Source organism: Podarcis gaigeae, assembly GCF_964106915.1.
Source record: "Podarcis gaigeae genome assembly, chromosome: 5".
NCBI classification, from domain to species: Eukaryota; Metazoa; Chordata; class Lepidosauria; order Squamata; family Lacertidae; genus Podarcis; species Podarcis gaigeae.
The window spans coordinates 36,109,227-36,131,594 of NC_139681.1; the positions used below are offsets into that span (position 1 = coordinate 36,109,227).

Consider the following 22,368-nt stretch of genomic DNA (forward strand, 5'->3'; position numbering starts at 1 on the left):
CTTACATTCTCCAATATTTCTTTGATTTCCTCTTTGGTTATTTATATACCACTTGATGGTAACCCCCCCCCCCCTCAAAGCAGGGTGCAAAAAAATAAAACAACATTGAGAAAAATTCATAATCATACTGTACTTAGAAAAATTAAAATACTAAAACAAATAAAAAATTACCTCAACTGTCTAAGTATCTCAGTATGCTTGTCCAGACAAGAGTGTTTTTAGCAGGTGACAAAAAGAGTATGGTGAAGTATATATATATATATATATATATATATATATATATATATATATATGAAATAAATAACCTCACCATACTCTTTTTGTCACCTGCTAAAAACACTCTTGTATGTATGTGTACACACACACACACACATACACACATATATACATACTACTTGATTGTTGAAAAAAGCTTCAAAGCAGTTTACAAAAAAAGATTTAAAAATTATTACTTAAAATTATTATCATAATTTAAAACATACAAAAAGTTAAAAGCACAATAGAACAGACTAAAACAAATTAAAATTCGTGATCTGTGACCTTTCCTCTCCCTTGGTCCCCCTCCCCATTGTGAAATATCCTATGTTTTATTATTTTTTATAAATAGCTTTCCTTACATAATTAAGTCACATTGCACTGCATACCTTTTGCTTAATTTGTATGACTTTGTACTTGGTTCTTTTGAACCATTCCTTGGTACTTGGTTCTTTTGAATCATTCCTAGGCATTTGAGCAATGCTTTCTAGAAATTCGCTGCTGCTAGATGAGTTTTTCAGTAATTTGCATTCTACTAGAGAAGAAACAATATGGGGGAAACTAGGCTTTTGTTTTTATCAAACCATGAGATGCTAAGGAGGCAAGTTTTTAAATTAATGGCTGTACAGAGATGGCTGGTACCTTTGAGGGGGAAAAGCTGTTCCTTGGCCTGCGCCTAGATCAGCATTCTCAGAGGTTAAGTGCACACTGATAATAAATCCTTTGGTGTCTTTTTCTGAAGAATTCTAGGAAGAAATTATCATTGAGTTCAATGGGGCCTATTCTGAAATAGGTGTAGATAGGACACAAGTTTGTGTTTTCTGCAGGCCCTATGCTGTACTGTGCAGCTCAACATAAGAGTATTGGTTTTGTATGTTTTACTTGGGACACCTCCAGCCAGAACGTAACTATATCTTGCTGTCAACTGCAGAGAGGTGGAGTAAGATATCTCCTAAAATGCCAGGTATTTAAAAGTATGCAATGGCTGAGGCCTTTTACAAAGAGGTTTTTGCAGGGTTGATAAGTGCTAGAGAAAGAAATAGGGCATGTGACTAAGGGTGTGCACATATGATTTCTTCCTGGAGATTAATACTTGCATATTTAAGCTGGTCAGTCAGAACTTGTTGTTCCTGAAAGATGAGTTTATGTTTTCTGATGTCATGTTCCCCTCCTGCTCTGTTCATTGCTCTCCCATTCCATCACTTTGTACTAAAATGTTAGCAAAGAGGAATGCTGGACATCAGGTAGAATAGCAAAACCAAATTCACTGCCAATAGCTAATAAGCCATAAGTCTTCAACTGTAGCTTGCTTCCACTTCTAAAACAAGCTTTTAACCTCTTTGCATTATAGCTGTGCTGAAACAGCATTAAAAAAATGTTAAGGCACACTGAGGTTATGCAGTGACAACTATTTTTTCTTACTCTTCCAGGAGTGCTGATAAATTAATTATTTATTACATTAAACCTCCTAAAATTGATAGTAGTTTATTTGTAAATTGGAGATCAGTCCACATCTATAGGCTATATAAATCAGTGCTTCTCAAGCTATCTGATGTGGTGGACCTGTAAACCCTCCCCATTCAAATAAGCCAGGGACCTGTCCCTGAAGTGTCCCACACAAACTGGGCTGTGGTAGAGTCATCAGGGACCAGTAGCTGATGGCTTGCAAATCAACACCAGTCTGCAGTCCACCACATTAAGTAGGGCATGCATAAATGATATATAATATTTGGCAGTTGCTCATGTTTAGAGTCTAGGCTTGGGGTTTCCAAACTATGGACCACCAATGGTCTGTGATCTTCATTCAGGTGATCTGGTATGTCTACCATTAAATATTCATACTGATTTTTAATTGCATTTTTATTGCTTCTTTTAAAAGAAACAAAAAAATAGCAATAAAAAATTATACAGTATACCTCATACACTCTCTACAACAGGCAGAAAAACCATTAAACTGTCCACCAAGACCATCAGCTGTTTTCTAGTGTTCTTAGGGTGAGGGAGGTTGAGAACCACTGGTTTAGACTTCTTATTGCAAAGGTAAGTCTCTGGTAGAAAAGTACAATAGGCTGGAGTGATTCTTGGAAACCATCTACATTTTAGCTTCTTCTTCTTCTTTTTTTGGTCCTTCCATTTTATACACAGCCCCACCTGGGGAAGAACAGCTGGGCAGCTATTATGACTGAAAAAACCTCCTTCCTGTCCTTGTTGCACTTTTATACCCCCCCCCCCCCCGGCCCCCCGGAAATCAGCAGTGACTAGATTTCTCAGACACTGGTTTGCTGCCATGATGTCTGGTTTGCTCCTTAGTCTATGTAAACATCTTAAGCAGCTTTGCAAATAATTACACAGGGAATGTTTGCCCGCCCTAACTAACCCTGTATACTTTGTGCTGTTGCTCCTTCATCCTACCCCATTCTGCCTCTACTATTGTACCCCTACTATAAATGTGCTATCTTCTTGTTGCTGCGACACTTCACCATGAGCTTAAAAGTCAGGTTAATTGATAACTGGACTTCAGTATCAAATCTACATAGTTAGGATATCTGGATTCGTAAGTCTTTAACACTTGTGGTTGAAAGAGATGGGTGATAGAATGTTGAGGTAGAACTAACAGGTAATAGAGCACTGTGCTGCAGTTTTTCCTAACTAGGTGAAACAGTATAGAACTGTGGTTGTTAGTATGTTTGCATGCCTATGTTCTCTTTTGCAGGCTTTTATATTAGTTGGCCCTTAAATATGAAAAAGGTAGAGAAGTGCAGCAATTAGCTTTGACACCTGACTCCTAAAATAGCTTTTCAGGAATAGCAGCAATAGTGGATGGGTAGGGTGAGTAAGTATGATGCAACCTAAGACTGGGGACAGTGACTGGGTTTCCCTCGCAGGTTGCAGACTGGATGGCTAGTTAAAGTTTTTTTTTTGATTGTAGCCTTTGCTTATCTGTGCTTCCTTGTTAATGCAATTTAGTAAAATTGTTTCACTGGTCTTTCTCCTCATACCCACAGGTATTAGCAGTTGTCTCTTGTGGTCATAACTGCACTTTAGGTGTACCTATAGATATAATATTTTTGAGTTCTAGTCTTCAGAAGTGTTTGTGCTGCTCTTTCACGCATATACTCATTGGAAGCTACAATGCTACTGTTAATCTTTCCCCCCACAATTTTTTGGAAAGCTTGATAAGTAGAAATTGGAATAATCTCTAGGAGTGTAATTTACGGTAATAGATTTCACTGCTGAATATCTCATTGTGCAGAGGTGGTGAACACAAGGCATAGTGGGTTATGCTGCCCTCTTGTGCTGAAAGTCAGGAAACACATACCTTTGTCCATTAATAGCTCCCTTCCTCCTCTTGACCAGTCTGTTTCCTGTCTTGACCAGGAGCAGAGCTGTGTGTGTACTCCTCAGTTGCCTACTCCTCAGACTTGTGGTTGGTGTTTTAAATACATTTTGTCGGTGTGTGTGGTTGGTCTTTGTCTGATCTGTGTTTTGTATTGCTTGCCAGAAGTCCCCCCTCCAGGTTTTACCTTACTGGTCTTTTCCCACAACATCATTTTTTTCCAGCTTTTATTATCTGATTTTCACCATCAGGTCCGAAGGGTGGGTTACAACAGTTTAAAATTCATCATTAAAACAGTTAAAACAAATGACACCTTTGATAGTACTTAGTTCTTGGTAGAATTTGAGTGACTTGGCTGAGGGTTTACACAGGATGGTAGATGCAAGCTGAGATACTATGTATATATGGACAGTACAATAATAAAGTAAGTATACTTTAAATGTAAGTTAAATTGGCTTTAATCGTTTCTTTGACAGATAGTCTTCTGGATAGTTTTTGAAGATGTCAGTACTTTAGAATCAAAGACAAATAGATGAGTCTTTCTATATTGTATAATTAAACCAAAAATAAGGTTTCTGGGTCTTATACTGCTCCTTTGTGTCCATTTAAATAGCAGTTTCAGATTAAGATGACTAGCACTGAGCAAGTTCTTATTGCATGACAATATTCTGCCATTGCCTGGAGGTTTGAGAAGATACTACTTTCTTTCACTGACTTTAAAGTGGGGCTTTGTTTCTTTTGCCCATTAGTGGTTCTCTTCGTCCTCTGATTGCAGGATGCTGAGCAGATATATCTATTCCAGTATTCTGGTTGTAGTTCAGGTACTGAGCCAGAAATGTTTTGGAGTATTTATTCCATTTTCTTTGTTTAAGTATGTAAACACATGTGAAGCCTTAAGATAATAATAGAGGCTGTCAAGGAAGGGAACTCCCCACCGTTCGTGGATTCCATGAAGTGTGTTGTCTTTTCTGCGAATGCCAGAAGCTCCACAAGGAACTCTGATAGGCTTCTGAAGACAATTGCGCTAGAACATTACTTTCATTCAAGTGCTCAACTTTCAGAATTTCTTCCAGTGCTGATTGCTTATCTGACTCAAGACTTCATCTGTGCACTTTCAACTTCTAGTTGCCTAAACAGTGCAGTTGGCTTATACTTTCAGTAGAATTCTGAAGTTTTCAGGTGACCATGCAGTGCAGTGCTTAATGGGTTCTTCAGCAAGTAGTCAAATATCTGTCAGGTTCCATGCCTCTTTATTAGGGAGAGCATAGTGCTGATTGCAAAGGAGTGAATCCTATACAGGTGACTCAACTTACACGCGAGTTACATTCCAGGGATAGTGCATAAAGCCAAAATCTCATATAGTCAAAACACATTTTGGGTTCAGTGGTGGGTGGGATTGCCAAAGTAATAGTTTTTTTCCTGGACACCTGCCCTCTTTCTGCCTCCTTTTCAATTTTCTAAAAATAAAGAATTGCCTACTGTGTAAAGCTGGATGCTTGCAAGTTAAATGCACGTAAGTTGTGAGTTAGCTGTATAGTTAAGAAAACTTAACACTCTCTATTCTAGACCACTGCTCTGCACTCACCATAGCCATCAGGTCTCCTTTTCACTTTTCCACCAATGCCACTATTGAGAAGACCATGTCTCAAGGTATGCTTCTGCATTCCAGTCTGCCTTGGCTGAATGTCTCTGCTTGGAAGTTGAATAGAAGGCTTCTAAAGGCCACCCACCTAAAGTGGTAGGTACCGTTCTGTCATCCAGGTATCCTTCCGTGCTCTGCATTTATTATTCTGCATGAGCAGTCTTCCTAGACAGTGTAAAGAAGGTCAACGGCATTTAAAGAATGCTGGGATTACTGCAGCATCTTCATACTACCTTGTCAGCATTGCAGAAGCTGCCATTTGAGTTGTTAAAATCTGTGTCTCTTTGTTGTTTCTCAGATTGGTTTTTTTTTACCCCTAGTTGTCATCACTTCAGTCTGTCATGGTGGTTGTTCTTTGCACAAATTTGTCATTCATCTCATAAACATGCTTCCGTTTTCAGCAGGAGCAGGAGCTTGTCCTTACAACCTGTTGCTTTCCAGCCTTGGAAAGGGCATGGTATTGTCTGGATGTGTGAAGAGCTTTGAGGTTTGCTTTGGGAACCAAACAGTTTAGGCAGTCAGAGGCTTTCTTTAACCTTTTTCAGCCAAAATGACGGGGAGCGTCCACCAGAGCAAGGTGAATAAAAGGCTATATTTTCCTTGCTTTCATATTCTCTGACATAGCCTTTCCCATCCTTGAGTCCCCCAGATGTTGTTGGACTATGACTCCCATCAGCTTCATCCAGCATGGCTCAGTGGTCAGGGATGATGGGAATTGTAGTCTCAACAACATATGGGGACATAGGGTTGGGGAAGGTTACTCTAAATTACCTGTTCCATCTAACTTTATGACTTACTCTGCAGATTGGTGGTAGTATCTGCAGTTTTTGCAAATAATACCCTACACGAAGTTTGTTGAATCTCCACATGGTCACATCCTAACCTTCTGAGAATGGTGGCGGTCTCTTGATGTGTGCAGGACTTTTTGATATTAATTTATTGTTCCTAACCTTTCAGACAATCTGATTTCTTGTTTGTTTCATTTCACTCAGCTTCTCTGAAGAGAAAGTTGTTTAGCTGTACCCTGTCTCTCCTGCTTCTAGAGTTTAAGATGTATCAGCTCTCAGTAGCAAAACATCTGTATGTATTTTCATTCAGGCAGGGTGGTTCTAAGGACATGCCTAAAATAAATTCAATTTTGCAGCAACAAGAAGAATTGATATTGCCAAAGTTTTATCCCACTTCTCCATGAGTAGGCTTGGCATTCTTTAGATGTGTGAAGAGCTATTAGAGCATACGTTAATAGAACAAACTACTGAGGCAAACAAACTCTTTCCACCCTAATACCTTGGGATAGAAAGTAAGAAGCTACACCTTAGTTAGGTGGATTAAAGCATGCATCACATTAGCTTATGAATCACTGAAGTTATTTGTGCCAGAACATCTCAGCATATTCAACCATGACAACTTCAGCAGCTTTTTTCAGCAAATGCGCCTTCTTGCAAGGTATGCAGAGTGGCTATGCAGGCTACACCAACAGCATTCATTAGGCATTACAAAATTGATAAATGTTCTTCAGCAAAGGCAGCTTTGGGGAGGAAGTCCTCCAGCAGGTTATTTAATAGGCAACTGTTGCATGGTTGCCACTGAGAGGTTTTTAGCTTTAGTGCATCTCACCATACCATATATTAGCACCTCTAGAGAAGGAACCCTTGCTCTCACTTGAAAGGGGTTTCTCAGAGGCATTGAACACATGGTAGGTCCTTGAATTTTGGGGATGACTGGCAGGCTGCATAAATGCTTAATTCTGTGAACTGCCCTGAGATCTTATAATGAAGCGTGTTATATAAATTGAATGAATGAATGTAGGGAGGATTGTTCTGCTTTCACAGTTGGAGGCAATATGCTTCTGAATACTAGTTGCTGGAAACTACAAAAGGGGAGAATACTCTTGTGTTCAGGTCCAGCACAGGTTCTGGTTTTCCCCAGGCAAATGATTGGCCACTGTAAGAACAGGATGCTGGATTAGAAGGGCCATTGTCCTGATTCAGCGGACTCCTCTTATGTTCTTAGGTTTTCTCCTGTGCTGCATTGCTTTGGTGATTTGTTCTGTATATGAGTAATGAAACAGACTGGTCAAGAGATGAAGGAGCAAGGAACAGAGAAAGGTCTGTGTTTTGTGTCTTTGGGCAAAAATGGGTAGCATAGCCCACCATGCCATCTGAGAAACGTATTTCAAGAAAAATGGTTCCTTTCCTTTTTAGTAGGCTTAAGTGCTTGTGCAAAGGTAATTTGATAGAGTACAGTATATCAGGCTAAATATATGATACTTTGCTTCTTTATTACAGTACTTACTGACAATCTAATGTTAACGTGAGGTTTCTATTTGTTTGCTGAATTTATGCTATTTCAATTCCTGGATGAGATAGCTATAAAAAGATCCAGTATGAGAACCTATAGAAAATTATCTGTAGTTTTACTTAAGAGGAATGTAGGCTGTGTATAGCCCGTGATGGTTGAAACTATGCAAATGAGCCTGACTGGACTCTTGGCCTCATTGCTTTCTCCACCCTCGCTTTATTTTTTAACATATATGTATATACTATACTTAAATAAAATTCTCAACATGGTTACCGTATTTTTCGCCCGATAAAGGTAAAGGTAAAGGTACCCCTGCCCGTACGGGCCAGTCTTGACAGACTCTGGGGTTGTGCGCCCATCTCACTTAAGAGGCCAGGGGCCAGCGCTGTCTGGAGACACTTCCGGGTCACGTGGCCAGCGTGACATCGCTTCTCTGGCGAGCCAGAGCTGCACACGGAAACGCCGTTTACCTTCCCGCCGGAGCGATCCCTATTTATCTACTTGCACCCGGAGGTGCTTTCGAACTGCTAGGTTGGCAGGCGCTGGGACCGAACGATGGGAGCGCACCCTGCCGCAGGGATTCGAACCGCCGACCTTTCGATCGGCAAGCCCTAGGCACTGAGGCTTTTACCCACAGCGCCACCTGCGTCCCTTTTTCGCCCGATAGGACGCAGTTTTTCCCCTCCAAAAATGAAGGGGAAATCTGGGTGCGTCCTATGGAGCGAATGCAGGCTTTCGCTGAAGCTTGGAGAGTGAGAGGGGTCGGTGCGCACTGACCCCTCTCGCTCTCCAGGCTTCAGGAAGACATCCGCGGCCTAGGCAGCCCTGCGGGAGTTCCCGCAGGGCTGTCTAGGCTGCGGATAGCAGCCTGCTTCCCGGAGCGCCGGTTGCGCTGAAAGCAGAGCGCCCGGCGCTTTGGGAACACATCCACAGCCTAGGCAGCCCTGCGGGAACTCCTGCAGGACTCCCCACGCTGCGGATAGCAGCCTGCCGCCCGGCGCGAGAAGCGCCCTGAAGCAGAGCGCCCCTTGCGCTGGGCAGACATCTGCAGCGTGGGGAGCCCTGCAGGAGTTCCCTGCAGGGCTCCCCTCGCTGCGGATAGCAGCCTGCCGTCCGGCGCCGCCATCCCGCGGTTTCTCGACCTGGTTCAGTTTCCCCGACCTGGTTTTGGGGGGGAAATAAAGGGGGGGGAATTCCTTTATTTCCCCCCCAAAAAAACTAGGTGCGTCCTATGGGATGGAGCCTCCTATGGGACAAAAAATATGGTAAGTGTTGTTTTTAAAAAAACCCACTTAAAAATTAGATCTTCTTTCCTAGTTAGTAGGGCAAGGGCAAACCATATTTTTGCTGGTTTGGATTAAATGGAACATCATGGCTACCTTACATCAGCAGGGGAGAGAGGGATATCCCATGTCAGCAAGGCTAAGGCCCAAGCATGTTAATGTCAGAACGTAGCTTACTATTATTTTTGAACTATACCTGTACTTAGATCATGTAAATTGCTTCAGTGGAATTAAGATTTCACTTCCTTTTACATAAGTTCCCAATGAAGTGCAGAAATCAGCGAAAGACTGATTAAAAATCATATTATGTATAATCTGGTGAAAAGTGTAGAATAGAAGAACTTACCCTCTTTCTGGATGTCTTGCAAATTACTCCAACACAAAAGTTACTAGTGTACAAGATAGTGTACAGGTTGTTTTTTTTAAAGATAAAATCAGATAATTCTGCATTTACCTTGAAATGAATCTCATTTCTGTCAAGCATACGATATGAATTTCTGTGTAGAAGATTTTTTTTAAAAAAAATTACTTCTGAGGACAAGGCGTTTGTGTATTTCTTTATTTACATAACACAGTTTGTGTGTGTCTATATGAATTATTGTTGCAAATTTTAAAAAGTAGCATGATCAACCAAACAACATGGATGCTTTCCACTTGGATAAGTGCTATTTTGGTTTGTAATTACCTGTTTTGTTTACTTGCAGGTGCAAGTGAAGATTTTTGCTTTTGTTTGGTTAGACTTGACTATGATTTCGGGAAACAAGCCAACTTCAAAATATGGTTCACGATCCTGGCTTTGTTTCCTACCATGTATAATAATCACAATTCTCTGATTGGGTGAAATGAGTTGCTGTCATCAGTTTAAAATGAGTGGCATGCATGGAAAAGTTTTTTTCTTTTGTTAGATTTATATCCTGCCTTTACACCAATGAGCTCAAGGTGTCCTACACAGGTCTCTCCCTTTCCATTTTATCTTTGCAACAGCCCTATGCTGTGGGTTAGGCTGTGAGGTAAGTGAGACCATAACTGACCCAAGGTAATCCAGTGAGCATCATGGCTCAGTGGATATTACTATACAGAAGGTTCTGGAGATAACAGCTGGTGTCTGTTGAGCAGGTGCATTTTGCTGCAGATGATGGAAAGGCAAGTGTCAGTCTAGTTTTGTAGTTATGAACAAATATTTATAACAATGAGACTTTAACAAATTGTAAAACTTGGAGTACATAAAATAGTGTGAGCTGGATTTGAGTGCATTATTCTGGTGAGAGACAGGATGATGGCTTTTGGAGTAGAGACTAGATCTTAACAAATTGGAACATTTTCTTTTCCCTGTGTTTATATGCAGATTTATATGTACCTTCATGCATACAAAAGAGCTGAAGGACTGCTTTCAAGCTCCCAGGACTTGCATTCTTCTCCCCTGTGTTGTGTGTGAGAGGCTTGGAGCCATATGATGCTGTGGTACAGGAACAGGAGATGTTCTATCTCTCTTGGCAGCATATGCAGCTACCCAGTCTCTGAATACTCAGAGCTTGCCGAAGTAGCCCAAATGGACAGAATGCTTCTATTTGTACTCCACAGATGGTCTGACTGGAGCAAGCTTGCAACTTGGGAGGTTCTGGTGAAGGGAAGGAAGCGCCCTGGATGTGGAGATTCTGTAGCTCTTCAGTAATCTGATCCTTGCAAGGCTGTGTCTTGGCAGCTAGGAAACACTAGAGAGCAACTAAGTCAAACTTAGTGGTCAACTATGCATAAATCACTAGATCCATGGTGGCTGTTTTGATGATAGGGGCTGCATGGGTATGAAACAGTTTCTTGACCCTCAAGCTGAAGGGTAGTCTGAATAAAATTGTGAATTATATGACATATAATACTGTTGTTACACTGCTTGATCTTTCAAAATGGTAGATATTAATTTCTCTCTATTGAAAACAAGACCATTCTGCTTCCAAGTACTGTAATTGTTAAGATTACATGTGAGCAATCCTCAAAGACCTTCCTTATGGGTTGGCAAACCACCGCCTGTGCCCCTCTGTACTTCCAGTCCTGTTCTTCTTAGCCTGCCAAACAGTTGTTTCCCTGATGGTGGAATACTAGAACCTTTTTCTCTATAGAAAGTGTCTGAAATGGTTGCTTAAATCCAGTCTCTATAGTTACTTACTTGAAATATTTAACACTTTATGTACTATTTCACAATGTTGCTCTGTAAATATTTCTCTTAACTTGACTATTCAGATATTTATCCAAATATAATTGCAATGGGTTTTCCTGCAGAAAGACTTGAAGGAGTATACAGAAACAATATTGATGACGTTGTGAGGTAAGAATTTGTGTCTGTGCATCTTAATGTCATCTGGGAGTAAATGTATAAATATGAGATTTCTTGGGGACAAAATGTTACATCCCTCTGTATGTTCCCTTCCACAGGTTTCCCCATTTCTGAGATTATCACATATTTTATTCAAATGAGAACTAAAACAATGTTTTGGTATCTTTTACAATGCAGTGTGTTTTTCTCTGCCAAATCTGAAACAAAAGCAAATATTAAGATTTGAAGTTTTAAGGTAATTAACTGAAGTATTACTTTTTTACATGACAATATATCAGCGTTATGTTTAATCTAGCTAGTGCATTCATCATTACTATTATTTTTTTTTGTATAATTCTGCAGTTTGGTGTCAGTTCAGCAAATCTAGTACCTCTGAATTCATCTATGCACTTAATAGCCATATTGTGTAAGGCAGAAATTAGTTGACAAGCTTGGCTGTTAATTCTCCAGCTCTTCAATGAACGTTTGCCTCTCTAATTTTAATCTCTGCTAGTATGTGAAATCTGCGTATTAGGTGTAACATTAACAGATTCCAATCCCAATCCCCTTCACTTTTTTTCTAATCCTCTCCTTCCATGCCAGCCCACAGATAGCAGTTCACACACGTACAATAGATGGAAGAAAGGGAGGGGGATGACAGAACAGGAATGACCTCATGATGATTTTATATAGTCTTGTTCCTTTTTTGTCATTGTTTTGTGAAACTGTAATTCAAGTATTTACCCTCCCAAAATTTTCCACCGTAAATGACTTCTAGGGTGACTATAACAATTTATTTTAGCGTTATAATCTAAAAGCTGCGGGAGGGCAGCTACACAAAGTTCTGGTGATAGAGAAGTATCATATTTTAGTGCTGAAAGGTGAAACTCATCTAAAACCAGGGTAAATAAGATCAATGATTTAATAAAAATATTATTTTAAAAGAAACCCCACTTTTTTGGGGGGGGGGAATCATATTACATGCTAGACTAATATTAAATATGGATATAAACATGTAAGTCCTGTTACTAAACTTTAAGCTAAGTAGATGCTTCTACGAGATCAATTGAGTTAAAGGAGAATTTGATGATTTCTGAAATATGAATGTTCATGCTCTATCTCCAACATAGGCATTTCATTTTCACCTGTTAAAAATGGGGGGGGGGGCGTTTAAGAAAATGCATTGCACTGGCATATGTATAAGCACCTGGAACTCTTTGGATGTTGCAGTTGCATCTGTGCATAAAATTACAACCTTTCACAAAGTAGTTCAGGTGTTTCCACCTTCGTCCAATTTCTCATTACCTACCACAATCTCTAGCACATACCTCCTTCACATATCATATACACAAAATGTTCATGGCCAGTAAAGGTTAGGTGTTGATTGTGTGAGAAAAATGTATGGAGCACAGCATCACGATAACTTACTGAGCTTGCATGTCCTCATATTGGTGGCTACTATGCAGTTCCCTAGATTTTTATTAGTTAGTTGTGGTTTGATATGCTGGTTATCTAATAGCTTTACAATGGAGCACTTCTGTGTATTTAGAAAGGAATAGCCACATATGAGTTAATTCTTTTTAAAAACCATTATAAAATTTTTTTTTACACAAAAAGTAAAGGTAAGAAAATTGCAAATATTAGCACAAACCTTTATTAACAACTTTAGTAGACCAACCAAAAAACAGCTCATATTAAAATATTTTGCAAGCTTTCAAGTTCTTCAGAATTCTTCATCAGACTACTTGGTGAACAATGCAGTTGAGCGGGGGAGGGAGAAAATTTGGCTGCTATTGAAACCATAGAGTGAGTTTCTTGTCATATTTTTAACATGAAATGGTCAAGGAAATAGCAGATACTTAAGTGATATGCAGGTATCAGGGCTTTTAAAAAAAAGAGTTTGAGAGGTATTGATTCATAAAGGTAGGTGATGTTTTTGCAAGATATACTTGTATCTATCTAAATAAGTTAGTGAATTTTATCAGGGATGTTGGTTTCAGTGGCCTTTATTACCCTGTAAGTGAAAGAGCTACCGCATATCAAAAGTGGCATAGTGCCAATAACTAATGCTTTCTGCTTAAGGTTTGGACCAGGGGTCAGCAAACTTTTTCAGCAGGGGGCCAGTCCACTGTCCCTCAGACCTTGTAGGGGCTGAACTATATTTTTTTTGGGAGGGGGAATGAACGAATTCCTATGCCCCACAAATAACCCAGAGATGCATTTTAAATAAAAGGGCACATTCTACTCATGTAGAAACATGCTGATTCTACATGCAGGCCGGATTTAGAAGGCGATTGGGCCGGATCTGGCCCCCGGGCCTTAGTTTGCCTACCCATGGTTTGGACCCTTGCTAAATTCTTGTTTGCTTCCTCACTGTGACCTTGCTTTGTTCCCTGTTTTGTGAGAGCAGAGTACTGGGGAATTGTGCAAAAGTGAAAGTGTGCATAGAACAATAGGCAGTGTTTTTCATTGGTTATGCAATGAGTAGGGATTGATTATATGAGATTAAGGCTTGCACTTTCTCAGTTGCATTTATTTTGCAAGTTATTTGGAATTAGGCAATTAATGTAGTTTGTGATTAACTTTCATTTAGCTGCTTTAGTTTTCCTCATCTAAATTGAGGTTGAATCCCTTATTCTGAGGCAGATTCTATGAAATCTAAAATTAAATGCTAGTATTAAAGAGTACTAATTGTTACCCTTGCATAGAACAATAAGGACATCTTTAGAACAACACCTGCTTCAGTTTATCAATAAAAATGCTTCGTGGAGTAAACTGCAATTTTAATTTCACACACTTTCCCACATTAGTAATTGTGAGGAAACATTTGTGCAAATTAAGGGCAGCAGCAATAGTAGGTACTACATACACCTCCAAATTGATATCAACATTTAGGTGGCGATAGATACGTCTTATCGAGCAACTATGTAAAATAATGATGTCAAATATATGTTTGTGTGACTTGTGTGTGTTTTTCTTTAAGGTTTTTGGATTCAAAACATAAAAACCATTACAAGATATACAATCTGTAAGTATACTTTGCTTCTTACATATACTGACCCAAACATTTCTAACAGAGGAAGTTAAGTTCCTTTTTATTTGAGAGGTAGATCTCAAAGATATTCAACAGACTTAAACATGAAAAAATGCTGAATGTAAGCATTGGGAACTTATTTTGTAAGGGTGGAGGTATCGTGCAGTTTAATGTTACTTGGGCTGCTTTAAATAACATGGTAGAATGCCTACTTTGCAGCTTGTAACCTTATGATAAAGTGAAATTATTCCGGCAGCTTTTGTTGATTTGATGACATCGTCACATTGAAGCAAAATTGTTATGTGTTTCATTAAACTTTTTGTGGAAAGCCTTAGTTTGCTACTCTCAGGCTACATTTTATATATTGAATTCTTTCAGATTTTGCTATATAGTTAAATTTCATGTCAAGGATCCTAGGGCTTATAGTAAACTAGAAAGAAACAGATGTATGAGTAACATTTTTATCAATTGAAATATATATATAAAGAAAAACATAAGAATGACTACATCCACACATGATACTTATGTTCCAGATTTGATTTTTAATCAACTGAACAGTTGATTTTTTAAAATCCAGAACAGTTTACCATTTTAAAAAAGTTATGTTTTTCAAGCTGTTAAATGTTTAGGATTTTTAATAAAAGAAATGATGTAACATTTCTTGATGTAACAGCTAGAGCAAAGCAAACCAATAAAAAGAGCAGTAGCCATCAGTTGCCCATTAAAAACAACAACATAAATTTACATTCATATGGGAGAAAGTGATCCCTGAAGTACCTAAGGTCAAAATCATTTGAATTGTGCCTGGGAACTCAGTAAGACCCAATAAAACTTTTTCAACCCAGATGTAATATGATCAGACCAACATGTCTCAGTCTTGTTCTAATAGTGTCAAGTGGTTTCCATTGCAACAGCTGGTAAAATAGAGGGGGAAAGCTCAGTTTTAGCAGCAGTTTCAATGCAAACCACTTGGTGCTACTGGAGCAGCAAAGCTCTTATGCTGCAGTTCTCAGGTGCCTGACAAACAGCTGGCTGTCAGGCACTTGAGAAGTACTATCCAGCTACATTATGTGGGCATGACAACCTACCTGTCACCCATCTTTTGTCATAATGAGATCAGATTGACAGGTTGATTGTCATGCCCCTCCGTCAAAGTTAGCTGGCAGTTTGGGGTCAGCTAAAGAGCTGGCCCATTGGGCCAAAAAGGTTTTCAACCCTATGTTACAGGAATAAGCCTACACAAGCCTCAGACTTGTACTGTTCTGTCTGTCTTCCTAGTTTGTGCATGCACAGAGAAAATTGAAAGCTTTCCCTCTAGAACTAATCACAGTGACATCCAAATTCTGCAAAATGATTGGTTTTAACTAAGAATATCAGTAGCAAAGCTTTCTTCCTTTTTTGTGTTACAGGTTCATTTTATTGTTCAAGTCTGTAATATCTGTTACTTCTCCAGAATGTTACTCATTAATAGTAATTCAGTTTGGTGGAATAATCTGCTTGGTATTTTGATTTGCTGAGCTTCTTTTTGTTTTAACTTCACCTATTTCTACTGGCTTTAAATGTTTTACCTATGTGGTACTCAGGACTGTCACTTGGATACTGTACATGGTGAACTTTTAAATACCTTTTTAAAAACTCCATGGTAGATTCAAAATGTTGCATTTCATAGGCTTCCTTAAATGTAATATATACAACTTGCAATGGAAGCATTTTTTACAACTCCAACCATATTAGCTTTAGAAGAAATTGCACACTTTTCAGTAACTGGCTTCATGACAGCTGTGGTATTGATCTAGCACAGGGATCAGCAACCCAGTAGGTGTCCCAGACTCTGAGCTTTCATTTTTTTAAAAAAAGTAGCCCTCCTAGAAGAAAAATTGTGGAGCAAAATGTGCAGGTATCTTTAAAGTGATTAGTGTGGCTACCTCATTCCCCCCCTCCCCGGTAGTGAGAAATGCTCCCTGTTACTAAACAGCAACAGCATCTCTCTCTTTCTCTGTGTATGTGGTCTCCAGAATCAGGAATCGGGACCAGCAGCATATAGCTGACTTCCTGTGATGAGCATGTCAGGGGTGGTGTTGTCTCTCTAATGTGCTATGCGATGCTCTTTCCATGACTGCCATAATTGGTGCTCACAGCACTCTCAAAATGTGCCTTTCACCAGGGCAGATTTCAATCTAAAATTCAGAAATAGCTTGCTGGCCAGTTGAGAATGTTACCATTATAAAGCAGTTTACCAACAGCCTGTTGATTGCGGTTGGAGGACGGAATACAGCATTTAGTTTTTGGGGACCAAATATATACATTGGGTTTTGTAAACCTATGGGGTACTATTAAATTCACAGTACCATTTGTAGTGATCTTAAGGAAACTGAAAAAGTTGTCTATTTTGAAAGTATTGTTTTTACCCTCTATGCTCCTCTTTTACAATAAATTTAAAGAACTAGTTTTGTGCTAAGTATCTGTAGACATAATGAGTACCTAATACATAGCAGCCTACATGGTCACATAGACCCACAGGAACATCTGTGTATGGTTTTCAGTTTTCTCAGTCATTCCAGTAGGGATAGAATTGATCCCCAAAACTGTAGGAAAGAAAAAAAAGGAAAATTTCACGAAATAAAGGAATCTTCTAAAATGTCATATGGCAATATAATAGAAAGGGAACCTCCATCTAAATCTGTCTTCATAACAACTTTTTGGAGTAGGCTTATTAGGCCAGGAGTTGGTGGTCTGACAGAGCGTGAAGGTCACCCATTGAGCTTCATGAGAGCATGGAAATGTGGATTTGGTTCTCTCTGATCCAGGTCTGATGCCTCACTGTTACAGACTTACCCTCCCTTCCATATCTGTGGACTTACATGCCCCACATATTTATTTATATGGCTTGAAGAACATCTGAAACTTCTGGCTAAACATATATATAAAGCTTAATGGAAGTGTTGTTTCTAATATGGATATAGTATTAGTTAAAAATGTATTTGAAAATGATAAATTTTCTCCCTGGTGAGTAGTTTTGTTGAACTTGTAGTTAATGTATTGCAACTTTTATTTCAGATGTGCTGAAAGACATTATGACACCGCCAAATTTAACTGCAGAGGTATGCCTGTTCTTTCATATTATTTCTCCTAAACTAAGAAGCAAAATGGATTGCAAGTGATTAGAGAGGGATGTTGCTAATGTAGCAAGCCACAGATTTCCTGTTAATTTGATATCCAGTAATTTCTGTGTTGGCCCCAGACAGTAAAAAAAAAGTCAAAATCCATTTATTGTGAGGACCATGCCTGTGCACAAAAATCAACACTACAATAGTTAAAAATATTAAAATTCATTACATACTGTGCCAACAAAACCTTCCCACAAAATAGAAAAGGAGGGAAAACGAGCAGCAAGTTAAACAGACGATGAAGGGGTCTTTACATTGCCCCAGACAGTAAATAATGATTAGGAAAGGAATTTATCTTTTCAATGAATGAATTTTTCCTGTTCTATATCATTCAAAATTTATTCAGAAGAGACTTGTACTTGGCAAGGACTGACATTCCCATGTATGGATACTAAGTACAATGTCTGTGCATAAAGCACTGTGTTTTCTCAGGTGTCAGTCACCTGATGTCATTATGACACCAAACGATTACTTGTGGGTCCTGCCCACCTGTCTAGTTGACCCGCGGAATGGAGGAAGATAAAAATCTGGCATACCCAGCCAAAAAGGAGCCCCACCCCACCCTGTGTTAAACGGCAGTGAAGACTTTTTGGATATAACAGTATGGCTATAACAGGCTGCTCTATGTACTGCAGTCTCTCTATAAATTTTTGATAATATAAATTACTGATTTTTGGCTGGCTCTGTTTTATTCCACACCAAATTATGACATACCAAACTCTGTGTAGGCCATGAACAGCATATAGTAGCCCACGTGTGACTTAATTTTTTGCTGCCTTACTGGGATTCCCAAACACTTGGCAGGTCATAATAAATGCCTGATGGGCTGCATTTGCCATAGTATGTGACAAATTACACAAGCCTTTAATAGATGATTGCTTATGTAATTTGTATACTGTAAATCCTATAATGATTAAAACATCTAATATTGATATGTTAGATTTAACAGTAATCTGACTCTTGACTAATCAGTACACTCTGTTTTATAGTTGCACAGTATCCTTTTGAAGACCATAATCCACCACAGCTGGAGCTTATCAAACCTTTTTGTGAAGATCTTGACCAATGGCTTAGTGAAGATGGCAGTCATGTTGCAGCAATCCACTGTAAAGCTGGAAAGGGACGAACTGGTGTAATGATTTGTGCATATTTGTTACATCGAGGAAGATTTCAGAAGGCACAAGAAGCCCTAGATTTCTATGGTGAAGTAAGGACCAGAGATAAAAAGGTAAGAAGCTAGATTTTACTACATATGCATTATGCCTTTATTTGTAAATCAATTGTGTAGGGTATCTTGAAACTGGTGGGTGGTTTGTTTTTTGTTTGCTTTTTTGACATGCTTATGTTTGTGCCATGAATGTACAGTAATTCAAAAAATGGTACAATTTTTAAGATTTTTTTCTTCCACAAATGGAGTCAGCAACCTTTGCCAATAAAAGGTTGGGGGAGAGGAAACTCAGTCTTAGGTATGGGCAAAATAAAAAAATTCCTTCCAGTAGCACTTTAGAGACCAACTAAGTTTGTTATTGGTATGAGCTTTCATGTGCATGCACACTTCTTCAGATACTTCTTCAGATACCTCCAGATACCTCCAGATAGTTGGTCTCTAAGGTGCTACTGGAAGTAATTTTTTTATTTTTATTTTTTATTTCCCCCCGACTACGGCAGACCAACATGGCTACCTACCTGTATTAGGTATGGGCAGGAATTCCGTTCCAAGATGGCGGCGCATTCATACGCTGCAGCTCTGAGCTCCCAATACCTCACCTACTCACGCACAAAACTGGTAAACATTGGGCTCACAAGAAAAATAGAGATAACTAGAGCGTTTCGAAGGTCTCACTGTATACCAAACTGCATAGTAAGACCTCCAGGATCTCTATGGATTGTCGAAGGGAGGGGGAAGTGCCGAAAGAAGCGAAAGAGAAAAGAGCGAAAGCAAAAATGTGGTTGCAGAGCTGGTCTGTTAACCCGGCTTCGAAAAAGACCCACGAAACCAGCACTGCCAAGCGTCTTCCTTACCAACACCAGATCTCTCGTCCACAAAATTGACCAACTGTAGCTGCTGATGGCAGCAAACAAGCTTCTTTGTGGGAGCTGTGTGGTAATTATTACAGAAACTTGGCTACATTCAGCAGTACCGGATGCGGCAGTTGAGCTGATAAATCGAATAATTTATCGCTCTGATAGAAATGGTAATTCTGGTAAAGCTAGGGGCGGAGGAGTTTGTATTTACATACACAATGGTTGGTGCGTTAATAGCAAAGTAGCTTACAAGTATTGCTCCCCAGATCTAGAATTGATGGCAGTTACATGTCGGCCATTTTATTTGCCTAGAGAAGGAACTGTCATTATTATAGCTGTTTATATTCTATCTGATGCTAATGTCAGTGTGGCACTTTCTAAGCTATATGACGTCATCTCCGAGCAGCAGCATATCCACCCAAAGGGTGCCGTTGTTGTGGCAGGGGACTTCAATCAAGCCTGCCTAAAGACGGTTTTTCTAAGTTTGAACAGTTTGTGAAATTTCTCACTAGAGGACAGAATATTCTAGATCTCACGTATTCCAACTTGAAACAGGCATACAGGGCAATCCCCTTCCCCCACTTAGGCTCATCCGACCATTCTTCAGTTTTTCTATGTCCGAAGTACATCCCTCTCAGGAGAAGAATTCAGTCAGTTATAAAAACAGTTAGAATTTGGCCAGAGGGTGCTCTTAGTCAGCTCCAGGATTGTTTTGAGAGCACTGATTGGAGCGTGTTTGAACATCAAGATCTGCATAGATACACAGATGCTATACTCTCCTATATTAAAGTGTGCATCGATAATGTAACATCGCAGAGATGGATTAGACTCTATTGGAACTAGTCGATCATGATCTTGGACCACCGCTTCGCTGATGTGGGGATACAGGGCATAGTCCATTAATGGCTGTGCTCTTTTATCTCTGGTCGGGGACAGAGGGTGGCACTAGGGAGGAAGTTGTCGGCGCGCCACCCCTTGGTGTGTGGAGTGCCGCAGGGCGCAGTCCTCTCCCCGATGCTTTTTAACATCTTTATGCGCCCCCTTGCCCAGATTATCTGGAGCTTTGGGCTGGGTTGTCACCAATATGCTGATGACACTGGGCTCTATCTGCTGATGGATGGCCATACCGACTTGATCCCTGACACACTGACCAGATGTTTGGAAGCTGTGGCTGGATGGTTTTGTGGGAGCCGATTGAAACTAAATCCTTTGAAGACAGAGGTCCTCTGGCTGGGTCGGGATGGTATGGGGATGAGGGACCAACTCCCTTCTCTTGCGGGGTCCCAATTAGTGCCATTGCCTTCCGTTAAGTGTTTGGGTGTAATCCTTGACGCCTCCCTTTCCATGGAGGCGCAGGTTACAACAACCGCCAAGGCGACATTTTTTCACCTTCGCTGCATCAAGCAGTTGGTCCCTTACCTTTCTTGCCCCGACCTGGCCACAGTGATCCATGCGATGGTCACCTCCAGGCTTGACTACTGTAATTCGCTCTACGTGGGGCTGCCCTTGAAGCTGTCTCAGAAACTCCAGCGGGTGCAGAATGCTGCAGCGAGGCTCCTCACAGGGTCTCTGCCATGGGAGCATATTTACCCAGTGCTTTTCCAGCTGCATTGGCTCCCGGTGGAGTACAGGGTCAGATTTAAGGTGCTGGTTTTAACTTTTAAAGCCCTTCACGGCCTAGGACCCTCGTACCTACGGGATCGCCTCTCCTGGTGTGCCCCACGGAGGACCTTAAGGTCCATATATAGCAACACCCTAGAGGTCTCTGGCCCTAAGGAAGTTAGATTAGCCTCAACGAGAGCCAGGGCTTTCTCAACACTGGCTCCGGCCTGGTGGAACTCTCTGTCTCTTGAGACCAGGGCCCTGCGGGATCTGATCTCTTTCCGCAGGGCCTGTAAGACAGAGTTGTTCCACCTGGCCTTCGGCTCAGAATCAGTTTGATTCCCTCCCCCTTTTTCTTTTTCCTTTCTCCTACCCGGTCTTGGCTGGGGAGGGCGGGGTATAAATAATTTATTATTATTATTATTATTATTATTATTATTATTATTATTATTATTATTATAGCATCTACACAAGTTCTGCCAAAAGAAGATAGGTCTTCAGTTCACAGATGCCGAGCCTCTTCTTCCTTCCAATAGCAGCTCAAACAGTCAAATGGAGTGTAATATAATTGGTATATGATTACTTATTTCAGAATCTGAATTTGAGCATGAAGCATGAGAAATAAAGTAGTTGCTGGTGCCCATTGGGACTGGTAGGACAGAAGCCTGGCAGTCCCCATAGTAGGTGGAGACAGAGCCAATGAAGGGCAGAGCCAACTAATTCTTCCCCACCCTCCTCCCAGCTGTGTTCTAGAAGGGCAACACTGAGAGTAAGGAGGAGGAAACTGACAGGCAGGGCCACCTTTCTGATTGGAGACAAGTAAGCAGGTAGGCAGGACCAGGAAAGGACCATTAGCCCTAATAGACCAGTCTCCACTAGAGAAATATATAATAAAAACATTACTGATTTGACTACAATAATTTTAAGGGTGTTTTGACATTCTACCTTTTTAAATTGTTACCCTATAGGTTCTGTCATACTATATTTTAATCCAAATACTAATTGGCTTTGTGCAGTCCTATATGTAGGAATACACCTGTACAGATTGCCATTGGAACCTAAAAAAGCTCTCGAAAATTAGGAGCATTGCCTACCAATCATGCAGTAAACTCACTCTCTCATGGGGATCGGAGGCTGTAATTTCCGCTTTAGTTTCTTCCTGACCACACAGGAAGTAGCATCAGAAAGGGACCTCTCTTTGGGAGCTCTGTAAGTCAGTTGTGGTGTTTGAATCTCTTAGTTCACCTTTTCATCAACATAGTGGCTTTCATCTTGCTTCTGTAATAATTGAAACCTTACTTTAGAAATTATGTATTTTTTATTAATTGTTTTCATCGTTTATACCCTGCCATTTAGCCAGAAGGGCTCTCAAAGCAACTTACAAAATGAGTTCTAAGGCATGCTGAAAATGCAG

At 40.1% G+C, this 22,368-nt stretch overlaps 1 protein-coding gene across 1 annotated transcript in view; it reads left to right on the forward strand.

Annotated features, from left to right (window-relative positions):
• PTEN (phosphatase and tensin homolog) overlaps positions 1-22,368 on the forward strand; it is a 51,839-nt gene that overhangs the window by 11,569 nt on the left and 17,902 nt on the right. The window contains exons 2-5 of the mRNA XM_083740748.1: positions 11,054-11,138; positions 14,110-14,154; positions 17,218-17,261; positions 18,317-18,555. Coding sequence (XP_083596874.1) covers positions 11,054-11,138; positions 14,110-14,154; positions 17,218-17,261; positions 18,317-18,555 — 413 coding nt within the window. The remainder of the gene's footprint in view (positions 1-11,053; positions 11,139-14,109; positions 14,155-17,217; positions 17,262-18,316; positions 18,556-22,368) is intronic.